This window comes from Grammomys surdaster, unplaced genomic scaffold (assembly GCF_004785775.1).
Source record: "Grammomys surdaster isolate TR1022 unplaced genomic scaffold, NIH_TR_1.0 344, whole genome shotgun sequence".
In the NCBI taxonomy this organism is placed as follows: Eukaryota; Metazoa; Chordata; class Mammalia; order Rodentia; family Muridae; genus Grammomys; species Grammomys surdaster.
The window spans coordinates 1097276-1108705 of NW_021604763.1; the positions used below are offsets into that span (position 1 = coordinate 1097276).

General features: G+C 48.8%; 1 protein-coding gene across 1 annotated transcript; it reads right to left on the reverse strand.

Annotated features, from left to right (window-relative positions):
* Positions 1 to 9098: 9098 nt before the first annotated feature.
* Positions 9099 to 10992, reverse strand: Ccl19 (C-C motif chemokine ligand 19). Its single transcript, XM_028779129.1, has 4 exons — positions 10731 to 10992; positions 9698 to 9830; positions 9433 to 9526; positions 9099 to 9349 (listed from the first exon to the last, which is right to left on the reverse strand). The coding sequence occupies exons 1-4, from the start codon at positions 10789 to 10791 to the stop codon at positions 9311 to 9313; spliced, it is 327 nt and encodes a 108-aa protein (XP_028634962.1). The 5' UTR covers positions 10792 to 10992; the 3' UTR covers positions 9099 to 9310.
* Positions 10993 to 11430: the final 438 nt, after the last annotated feature.

The following is an 11430-nucleotide window of genomic DNA, read 5'->3' on the forward strand; positions in this document are numbered from 1 at the left end:
ACTACTCTGAAAAGGCGGGGTGGGGTGGGGGGCCGCTCGACTGGAGGCAGGGACACACTCAGTACAGGGGCTGGAGAGGCTTCGCAGACCCCGGAGATAAGTTAAGAAACCCATGACTTCAGCCAACTGCAGAGGAAGAAACAGATGGATGAACCGGGGAAAATAGAGACCCACTTCTGGCTTCCAGGTTGTGGCGCCAACTGCTTATTTGGGTTTTCTACTTGGAATTCTGACAGAAGTCTAATTCCAAAACGACGTCTAGATTCGCAACTCTTTCCTCCCAGCTTGTCTCCTCCCCCAGTCACCCATCTCTGAGAATGTCATCCCTCCAGTGGCTCCGGCCTGAAGCCTGCTGTCATCCTGGGTTTTCCTTTTCCTATATGCTTCATAAATAGAACCTCTCTGCTCAATCTGTTGCTCCGTTTCATTCGTATGTCTCTTTTCCAACTGTTCCTTCTGGCTTAGAACAGGATCAGCTCCTTCCAGGCCATGACTCTGACTTCTTCACTTGTTTCTATATTCTCCATTTTCCAGGCCACTAAGAGGGGCTTTAAAAACTTTAAATGTGATCGTGTTACTCCTTGGCTGAAATCGTCCATAGTACTTAAAATCAAATCCCCCTTCCTTCCCGTAGCCTGTAAAGCCATGGATCACATGTCTCCTAGGCTCACCTCATTTTATATGCTCTCCTCCTCCGTCTCCTAGACCTTATCCATACCAGTCACTCCCCCCGCCTCTCCCCCCACCCCCACCCCCGCTTCCTTTAGGCAATAGCTTAAAAGTCTCAAAGAGGGGTCCCATGAGGCATTTTATTTTAATGGTAATAGTGAAATTGGTGCCCCTGTTTCAGCCCTTGAACTCAGAAGTGCTCAAAGAGCCTGTGCCAGTTGCCATACAATAAAAGGTTAACAGAAGAAGAGAATAACAAACACCAACTAAATCCTAGGACCAGCTTCGAACTCATGATTATAGATAGCTTTTCTTTTTAAAGAGACAGGGTCTCAGTATGTAGTTCTGGCTGACCTGGAACTTGCTTTGTAGATCAGTCTGTCCTTGAATTCTCAGATATCTGCCTGCCCCTTCCTCATGCGTGTTGAGATTAAAGGTGTGTGCCACCTCATCCCTCTGTCTGTGCTTCCTGGCTTCCCCTTCTCTTTCACCCTCCTTTGGTCCACCCTTGATTGTAGCTTATTATGGCACAGTTATTCCTCCCACCAAGATTTGAATTTAGTTCTTTCCTGGGAGTTCTGCTCTTGAAGTCACGTGACCTGCTTTTGCTAAAACAAACAGGAACAGAAGTGGCATATGTCACTTTCGATCAAAAACATTTAGGAAAGTGTTCTTCTCCCTTGCCGGCTTCCGAGCCTTCCTTGACTGATCATGGGATGTGTGTTGAGATGGGGTGGGGTGGGGGATGTGTGTGTGCTGAGAGATCAAAGCAGCCTGGAATGCTGCACTGCCACATGGAGCACAGATGTGCTAAGTGCTTGCCTGGACCCAGTGCCGCCCAGGGTTTGTGTGGGAGCAGAATTTTGTTAGAGTGCTCAGATTTTGGTGTCAATTGTGAGCACAGCGTAACTCAACCTATCCTGCCAATCAGAGGCAGGTTGGTGATTACAGAATAGAGAGACAAGATCATAAGGAAGCAAGACAGAGAAGGAATGCCACCCTGAGATCTTGTAGCCGGATATCGTTGTAGACTGAATCATGGCCACCCAAATTCATATGATAGAGTCTTGTTTGCAGTGCAACCATATTTAAAGACAGGATTTTAAGCACCTCCATTCAAGAAGTGGAGACAGGAGGATTAGGAGTTCAAGGCCATCCTCAGCTATATGGTGAGTTTAGGGTGATTCTGGGCAAATGAGACCCTGTCTCAAAGACAAAAAAGAGTTAAATGAAATCATAAAGATGGGAGCTTTAATACAATGGGAGTGTGGCCCTATAAGAAAGTATTCTCTCTCTTTTTTACACACACACACACACACACACACACACACACACACACACACGAATGAAAAAGGTGCCAAGAAAAAGAGCTCTCACCAGAAACTGACTATATTAGTACCCTGATAGTAGACTTTCAGACTCTAGTGTTGTGAAAAAATAAGTTTCTATTGTTTAAGTTGCCTTGTCTATGGTGTGTATGTGTGTGTTTTAGTGATAACCTGAGCTTAACAGATGTGCTAGTTGCTAAGGTTTTGAGCTGTCTGTCTTGGGGAAGGTTGTTTTGGGTTGTGTAGGCAAAGGTGATACTATGTTAAAATTTTAAGTCAAGAGATGAGGAAGATAGGGATGTATGCCCATGCTGGATAGCTGACTGTTGAGATGTTACTCTGCCTCACTGCCCACAGATCTCATCCTTTTGATGTTTGAGGAATGTCCTCCTTTGTTAGCCTTGGTTACTGCTACATCTTCTTTTGCACCATAGAACCCAAAGGTCATGTACTCGTTTCTCCAGCTCCTTCTGCAGCAGAGACACAGACACAGCACAGGCCTTGCTAATCAGAAGTACCTCCCATGGCCCATGAATAGGAAGCTGGACCTAGTGAATAGGAGCAGGGTTGTCAGGGTGTCTGTTTTGGAGGTGGTAGAAGTGGTGACAGAAATAATGTCTATCTTACAGGGCAATTAAAGCTGTCATTTACAGAGGTGACAGATGGTAGGCTGGCTATCTGTACTAGTGGAAGATCTGCTGTCTGTCTGTCTGTCTGTCTGTCTAATCTGTCTCTATCTATCTCTGGGGATAAGTTAAGTATGTGTACTATCTCTGAGCTATTGCCCTGGTCTGTCTATTTAAAAACACCACACCAAGTGACTTCCTATCTTGAAAAACTATGCTTTCAGAACAACTTGAAGGCCAGATTTGAGTTTGGACTCTGCATCTTGGAAGCCCACGATGAAATGAGTGTCAGTTCACTTTCTGTGGCTAATAACACACTATCACAGACTGGCTACATTATGAAGAAAGGAAATTTTTTTTTGTGGCTTTTGGTTCTCGTCCCAGAATTAATGGTCCACAACTGGTGATGGCTTTCTTTCTACAAGAGTGCTGTGGTGGTAGCAAGGTATCACATAACAACAGAGACCCCTCTGGTCTCTCTACCTCTTACAAAGTGACTAGAATTCAATCATGGAACTCAACCTTGATGACCTTCCCCAACCCTAATCACTTCACAAGGACCCCTCACCTCTTAACGCTATAGCTTGGTTGTTTCTGCCTTCTCATCTGCCCATGAGGGTTACATTTCTACACAAATTTCATAGGAAACCATTCTCAAGCCATTGAGAGGAGAAGGGAAGGGCCAGTTCCCACCCGAGCCTTGTTCCTTTCCTTTTCGAACTCGAATTCCTATCTTATTTTGGTAAAGGGTCTCATAATTCTTTGAGGGCAAACATTCCATTCCCATCCTTAAGTACAAGCTCCGTATTCCTTACGCAGAGCGACCCCTCAGCCACCCTCTGGACCTACTGTATCATCAGTGACCTGGTCCAGCCTAGGAAGAACAGAAGAAGAGGCCCATGTGGATAATCCTGGAAGCTCCCTCCAGCGGGCAGAGAATTCACTGGAGTTTAGTGCTTTGAATATAGATCAAGAATAAGACAAATGAGATGTGAGTGGGCATCCATGTTCACCCTGGGACTCTATCTTTTGTCTAAAACTAAAACTGGAGAAGGGTCAAGGCACCATGTTGTCTTGTCTGTATTTGTCCTAGCTGTATTGCATGACTGGAGAGTGGTCCTCCTGCACTCCCTCATCTTCCAGGGCCTCCGTGGAGAGTGTCTGACCCTCAACACTGCCGCATTGGGAGGTATCATGTATGTAGGCTCTGAAGTGATGGCCCTGGAGTGATGGAACAGAGTTTCTGTCCTTTCTTGTCTAGCTTGTGTGTTTCTGAGGGAAGTGGTGGCCTGGTGGCAATGACCAGAACTTGATGTTAATGATGGTGCTGTCACTGATGAGGATACAATAGGAGCTGGGACTTCTTGTCAAGGTTGGATGTTCTTACATTGCTAAGATCTTTACAGTGTTGGGATCCTGAAAAGAGAGGCTGACTCTCTTTTGGGGAGGATGCTTGAAATGATTGCCTAGTGGGCATGAAATTATAGCAACAGGGGTATTGATAGAAATAGGCATGCCGGGCGGTGGTGGCTCACGCCTTTAATCCCAGCACTTGGGAGGCAGAGGCAGGCAGAGGCAGGCAGATTTCTGAGTTTGAGACCAGCCCCATCTACAGAGTGAGTTCCAGGACTGCCAGGGCTACACAGAGAAACCCTGTCTTGAAAAACCAAAAAAAAAAGAAAAAAAATAGGCTCAGACTTCCAGGTACAGAAAGTCTGAGATCCAAAGTGCTGGGGGTCTAACTGACCTAGAACTCTGATATCACTGCATCTGGTCTTAAAAGTCTCCCACTGCTACCAGGTTGGAGGCCAGGATGGCTCATGTTTTCTCCCACTGGAGCCAAAGGAAAGAGTTCAAGGTCCTAGGCACAGAAACAGGGTAAGGTCTCCCTGTTCCTCAGAGGGATTTCCTGCATCCTGCCCTCTGCTTGCCTGCTTGAAACTCTCCAGGAAGTAGAAATGGTCCTTGCAGGACAATGTCATCCAGAAGACATTACCAGTCCACTGACATCAACAAATGCTTTGTCCTTCAGATCGGGTCCTGGCAGGTTAGCATAGAGTTGCTCAGTGGGCTGCCCTGCTCCTTTCTAGAAACCACACACACTGAACCCCTAGTCCTCTGGATCCTCATTCCTGCTCTTCCATTTTCTTCTCCCCTTAGTTTCACCAGGTCCTGGCCTTGGGAATAAGGAGAGGGCAAGCATTGCATTCTAGTCCCGCATTCCATTGTGCTGGCGTCAGGAAGGCTGAAGCCTGAGCACACTTCCTCTTTGAAGCTCTGGAGAGTCTCACTGCCCTTCGGCTGGAGAGTGTCAAGAGGCTGGATGCTCTCCAGAGGCCATTTCTATTTCTGAGTTCAAGCACTGCCTGGGTCTTCCAGACTCACTTCTTGTTTTTCCCACTTCAGGTCTTCCTAGCAAAGCCAAGCCTTTCCACCCCAACTAGTCATCAATCATAACCCTCTGGACCTTGGTTCAAGTACTACTGAACAGGCCCACATGGGCTTCAGTCTCGGCCTGCTGCTTCCTGCTTTTGTGGACTTGAGAGGTCACGCCCCTTCCTCTGTCTCACAACCTTATGTGTAAAGTGACAGAAATGATCCCTCCCTCATGGGTTATTTGAGGGTTCAATGATACCAGATGGGCAGATGAAGGCTGGACCTGGGGACTGCTGCATGCTTACCATGTGAAGTAGTGGTTAGACCGTCAGATCTGGCCTCATCCTTCTCTTCTCTGTTTTTGTCTCAGGGATGGGCCAATTCAGAAAGGCAGTATGTGTTGTAACATTCTGGAACCAAGCTGCCCTGCTGGAACCCTAGTTCTGACATTCTCCTAGCTGTCTAGCTTGGGCGACTCACCTCTCTTCTGTGCCTCATTTTTCCATCTACTGCACATGATTGGTCACAGTGCTTACAGCCGTGTCCAGCACCTAGAAAGCGCCCATAGAGAATTAGCTATTACTACAGAGCTTCGTTCATCCACATAGACAAAGTATGGGGGAGAGGGCATCTAGGAACGTTGGTGTCTAGAGAAATGCCTGCTTTTGGAGGAAACTCCCCAGTTGGAAAGCTTGCTTCTTTGTGAGACCATTTCCAAGATTTTCTGCTGATTCTGAACTTCCCGGAGGGTAGAAGGGGGTGGCATGGGGTGGGGGCTTGCCGAGAAGTTGAAATCGGATTATCAAAACCTTATGGAGTTGTCTCTAGCCAAACACTCAATTCCACAACAGAGGCAGCCCTGATTGCCTTGAGAACTGGATGTGTGCTCTATGTTCTGTGTGCTGTGTTCTCTCTCTGTCTCTCTGTCTCTCTGTCTCTCTCTGTCTTTCTCTCTGTCTCTGTCTCTCTCTCTCTGTGTCTCTCTCTCTGTCTCTCTCTCTCTCTGTATGTGTGTGTGCACACACACACACATGTGTTGGGAAAGGACAGTTCTCAATTTTTTTTTCTCTTAACTACATGTTGGGTCTTATTCTGTGCCAGCCGTGCAAAGCAATACTGGCAGTGTGGGTGGATAAGGCCCAATCTCTTCCCCCTGGGAATTCTCAGCAGATGTTAATGGCAACAAACTTTGTCTGAAAAGGCTGGAGCTCCCTGAGCAGGGATAGTAGAGAGATATTAGCTTCAGGGCCCATGAGCTTTCAAAGACCATGAGTCTTTAGGGCAGTAGATATCAACCCATGTGATGCCTTGAGCCTGTAGTAGATGCCGTGTGCCCAGGGAGGAAGGGTCCATGCAAAGGCATACAATAAGCCTCCTAGCCTGTCTGGGGAGTTAGGAGTCCATGCTACCTGTCTGAGAACTAGCATCTTTGCCATTGTCAGAGACAGACAAGCAGAACTTGGGGTAAATGGAGAGGTAATCCTCATCAGTGAGTTCTGGAGAGACTGGAGACAGATGGACCCTGTGCTGAGGATGCTTGAGCAGGAGGAGGCAAGCCCCTGGTTGCTAGAGAGATAAGAGAGTAAGACCCAGTGCTATTCGGGGAGGTCATTGCAGCTTGGGCCTAGGAAACAGAAGACACTAAGATGGAAGCTAATGACTAGGGGAGGGTGGTTGTATACCTGTTTCTAATGGGGTGTCTACTCCCTACATTTCTAATTTCCTAGGCTTTCCCAGTCAAGCAGGAGACTGCATGGTATAAGGTGTACCATTGGCTCCTAGATTTTTTTTTTTTATTCCTTAGCATTAGCCTCTCCTTTGTTTCCAGAAGGTGGCCCCTTGGGAGCTAAGAAGCGGGAGCATTTCTGGATATGTTGGATGTTGGGGGAGCCTGTACAAGGCTGGAGGCTTAGTCTGAGATCTGAAGATCCAGGAGTTACATCTTTGGAAGGACTCAAAAGCCACCCGTTTCCTGCTATCAGACACATGGCACAGAAATCCTGGGCTGGAGAATGTTGAAGGGACTTGTCCAGAGTCACTCGGTGACAGGAGACTGGGTTGTGACACAGGTCCCGACCCTGGGATCAAGACTTCCATGGAGATGATAATGTCCCAGGGCCTCTGTCCTGCCAGCACCCTGGGCAAGGTTCCCATGCTCGCCCCTTCCAGTCTTTATATTTCTCTGAGACTGGAGGTACCAGGAGGAGGATTTGTGTCAGCTTCCAAAGCAAGCTGACTTCTTCTTGACTCCCCTGAGACCTGAGCAAGATCTGAAGCAACATCTCCGGCCCCACGTGTCTTAATCTTTTGTCTGTGGGAGGCAGAGTTGTCCGTGGCTGGGTTACTTTACAGATGGATTAATGGATTGGTATAGGGAACTGGATATGGGGTGGTGGATGGATGGAGGCCAGCCGGCTAAGTGCATGCGTGGATGCATGAATGGGTGGGTAATTTCCCACAAGCGGTGGAAACAATTTTCTAGCTGTAGCAACTGTTCTGGGAAACTATCCCCATCCTTCCCACCCTTTGTGACCCTGAGATTTGAGATACTTGAGGTTTTGAACACCTGTCTGTAGAAGAGGAAGAGGCTGCCATGATTCCCGTAGCTCTAGGCTCTCTACCCCTCCTCTCCACTCCACTGTGACTCCCTCCTGCCGCCTCTCCTACTCCCACTTGAGCTCTCAGACACCTGGATGTTTGAACACCTGTCTGGGACACCAAAGACAGGGAGGCCTGAGACCTGGAGAGGGATGGGGGAGCACGGTCCCCTACAACTTCCTTTTAAAGGCTTGTCCAGACAGGCCTGGCTTGGTTACTGGCTGTGTATATACGACATAATGATGGCTTCTCTTCCCAGACAAGGGAAAGAGAATCTGATCCTCTATCTGACCTTAGCAACTCAGACTCGACACTCCCACCAGACAGCCCCTTGGAGGTCACACCCAGGAAGCTTCTCAAAGCACAGAGCATTGCTGTGGGCTGTTCCAAGAGCCACAGGGCTTTGCCCTCCAGACCCAGGAGACTCATTCCCTAAGACTCAGTGTTGCCTGTAGTCTCAGAGCCTGTGTGTACTGAAGACATTTCCATGATGAATTGTGCAAGCCTCCCTCGATGTTCTTTCTTTTACCCTGTGGGCCTGTCTTCCTTCTCTGATCCCTGACTCCTGGTCAGTATCTTATTAGGTCTGGTGCTAGGATTGCTCTAAATTTAGGATGGACAGTATAGATGGATCTATCCTCTTGGCTGCTGATCTCCTCACGTATTTGTTCATTGAGCAAATATTTATTGACTCCCTATCTTGTGCCAGGTGATCTGCTGGAAACCTACACAGATATGACCCTTGTCCAGGGAAAGGGACAGATGAGCAAAAATAAGTTACTGTAATGAAAGCTGTGTGTGTGTGTGTGTGTGTGTGTGTGTATGTGTGTGTGTGTGTGTGTGTGTGAGTGAGAGAGAGAGAGAGAGAGTGTGTGTGTGAGAGTGTGTGAATGTGTGTGTGAGTGTGTGTGAGTGTGTGTGTATGTGTGTGCTGCAGATGGTGTGTAGGAGAGGAAAAGGTGCAGAGCCATAGGAATCTGGGAGGAAGCAAAGCTACCTAACCCAGTCTGAGTCAAGAATAATTTCCAGACCCGGAAAGGAAGGCAGTAGGGCAGAAGATGGAGGAAAGGGTTAGAGGGAGCAACTTGGGAATGAAGGTGGGGTGGAGTGGGGAGTGTGGAGGGATTGAGAACTTCTCCTAGAGAGTGGAACCATGCCTTCTGCCCACCCTCTAATCCTCACGGAAGCTCCCCTACTCCTCGTCCCCGAGATACCTGGCTGCTTATATGCCTGACTAGGTGGCAAAGACAGAAAGGTCTGAGGCTTCCAGTGAACTTCGCAAACCGATGCAAGCCTTGTGAGGCTGAATAGAGTGTGAGGAGCATGGGCCGGGGCCAGGTCCTTAATTGTGGGTCTGGTTCTAGGAGCATCAGGGTGTTAGGTAGAGGCTGGGGAACAGATTGCTCAGAACTCAGGGTGGGAATATATCCTGTCATTCTACCTCCTCCTCTCCTATTCCTGTCCTCCTGGGGCGAGAGAGAACAGACAGCCGACAGACAGATCTATGGAACCAAGCGGCTTTATTGGAAGCACTGCAGTCTAGCCATGGAGAGGCCATGCTTTAGCACACAAACTCTCTTGTTTACACTCGCACTCACACTGACTCTCTAGGCACAGACTTGGCTGGATTAGGTCTGCGGCAGAGCATCAGGAGGCCTGGTCCTCTCTTCTGGTCCTTGGTTTCCAGGGCCAGAGTGATTCACATCTCTTTACTCAAGACACAGGGCTCCTTCTGGTGCTGTTGCCTTTGTTCTAAGAAGAGGGAGGAGAGGCAGGGTCATGGGCTGGAATCTCAGGTGGAGGGTGGCAGCAGGGCTGAGGAGGGTCTGGCTTGCCTTGGCAGAAGACTTCTTCAGTCTTCGGATGATACGTTCCACCCAGGGCTGGTCCGGGGGTGCACAGAGTTGGTAGCCCTTTAGTGTGGTGAACCTGTAGCCAGAGGTCAGAGAGAATAAAAGCCCTGAAACCCAGTTTCCTAGAAGGCTCTAGAGTAAGGGGCTTCCATGAAAAGTGGGCTTGGCCATGAGTCCAGGGTTAACTGGTATCAGCAAGGGTTCATGGGGGAGATGGGGCCAGACATTCTTCCCAGGAGCAACTCACACAACAGCAGGCACCCTGCAGCCATCTTGGATAAGAAGATATCGGAAGGCTTTCACGATATTCCCAGGGATGGGGCGCTGGGTCACAGACAGGCAGCAGTCTTCCGCGTCATTAGCACCCCCCAGGGCTGGGGCTGAGATAGGAGGAAGAAGGGGAGAAGACATGGAGACCATGAGGAAGGGAGGCCACAGCCCTAAGTGGCTTTAACAGCATCTCTCTGTGTGTGATTGCTGGACCTGATATTCATGCAGCCTTGTGTGCTACTGTGGCTCTATCAGCTGATGAACATATTGTAGTCTTCTCAGTTTTTACAGTGTTTTAGCAAATGGAGAGTTAACAGTAGTTAGAGTGCTGGTCAGGGGAGGCTTGCCTCAGCTGAGAAGTCTTCAGGCTTGAAAACTACTACAGCAGATGGCTGCCTTGTCCCAGCTACCAGGAGGGAAGCTGAGACTTAAGATCACGTGAGCCCAGGAGATTGAGAAAAACCAAACCAAACCAAACCAAACCAAACCAAACCAAACCAAACCAAACCAAACCAAATCAAACTGAGGCCCCTAAAAAAACAACACCAAAAAGGGGAACAAGTGACCAAGCATGTCTTCAGTGTTTCTCATTGTCTCAGACTGAAGCAAATACACAGCAAAGCTCTAACCCCCACAACCCCAGTGGTGAGATTGAAACCAGAGTTTCACACAGACGAGGCAAGCACGTCACCCACTTAATTATAGCTTTAGGTCCCTCAAGGAAGAGGTACTGTTCCTTCCTTCTGCTTCCTGGAAGCTGAGGTATCAGGACATGGAACCCACAGAGAGGGGAACAGCTACAAGCCCCAGGATATGTCAGCGCTGAACCACATCGGAATTCAGGGATACCAGCATACTCGTATTGACGGCACACACAGAAGGCACAGGGAATCCCTAGATCCACTGACTCTGAACTTGCAGGGTCTTTCATGACCATTGTAACAGTCCAAGATCTAGACATTGTCCACAGGTCACTGTGACCCCCACCTTAGTCATCTCCCAAGCCTTACCTGGGAAGGTCCAGAGAACCAGCAGGCTGAAGGCCAGTAGTGGGGTCACACGGAATGCCATGGTAGGTGATCTGAGGCAGGCCACAGAGAGTGAGTGAGCCTGTGAGACTGCGTGCAAGAATCTCAGAGGCTGAGGCTCCGACGGGTTTTCAGGGGAGTGATGGGACACTCAGAAGTCCTTGTGTGGAGTGGAAGGGATTCAGGAGCCAGAGCAAGTGAGGTTGTGTGAACCCGTGTGAGCCTGGGTAAGGCTGCCACCAGCTCTAATTTATCCCTTGAGCTTTCACTTTCTGTCCAGAAATCCCCCCTCGATGGCCCATTCTGGGTCTTCCCCTTTACCCCCTCTGCCCCCCCTTTTTTCTGGCAAAACATGACCTTGGCTTCCTTCTTCCCCCCAACTCAGAGTCTTCACCCTCTGCTTTCTTTGGCTTTAGCTCTGAGAACTGCAACAGTCTGGGAAAAAAAAAATCTGTGTCCTGTCAGTTCCTGGGAGGGCTTGCGTTATCCTCTGGATGATGACAGTAGCTGGGACAGAGTTAGAGCCGACTGGCTTCTCTACATCCTCATGACTTTCTTCTTTCTTATGAAGCCAGTTTTGAAGCCAGCTCCATGGTACCTTCAGAGCAAGCATGAGAACCTGGACAGCCTCTTCTTGTCCTCACAGTGCCTTCCAACACACCATCTGGGGGCCAGTCTCTCT

Excerpts from the sequence above, each read along its gene's own strand:
- Ccl19 (XM_028779129.1), bottom strand. The coding sequence starts at position 10,791 with ATGGCATTCCGTGTGACCCCACTACTGGCCTTCAGCCTGCTGGTTCTC. Across the intron at positions 9,831-10,730 it reads GGTTCTCTGGACCTTCCCAG|CCCCAGCCCTGGGGGGTGCT; the intron begins GTAAGGCTTGGG and ends CTCCTATCTCAG. Across the intron at positions 9,350-9,432 it reads TGAAGAAGTCTTCTGCCAAG|AACAAAGGCAACAGCACCAG; the intron begins GCAAGCCAGACC and ends CCCTCTTCTTAG.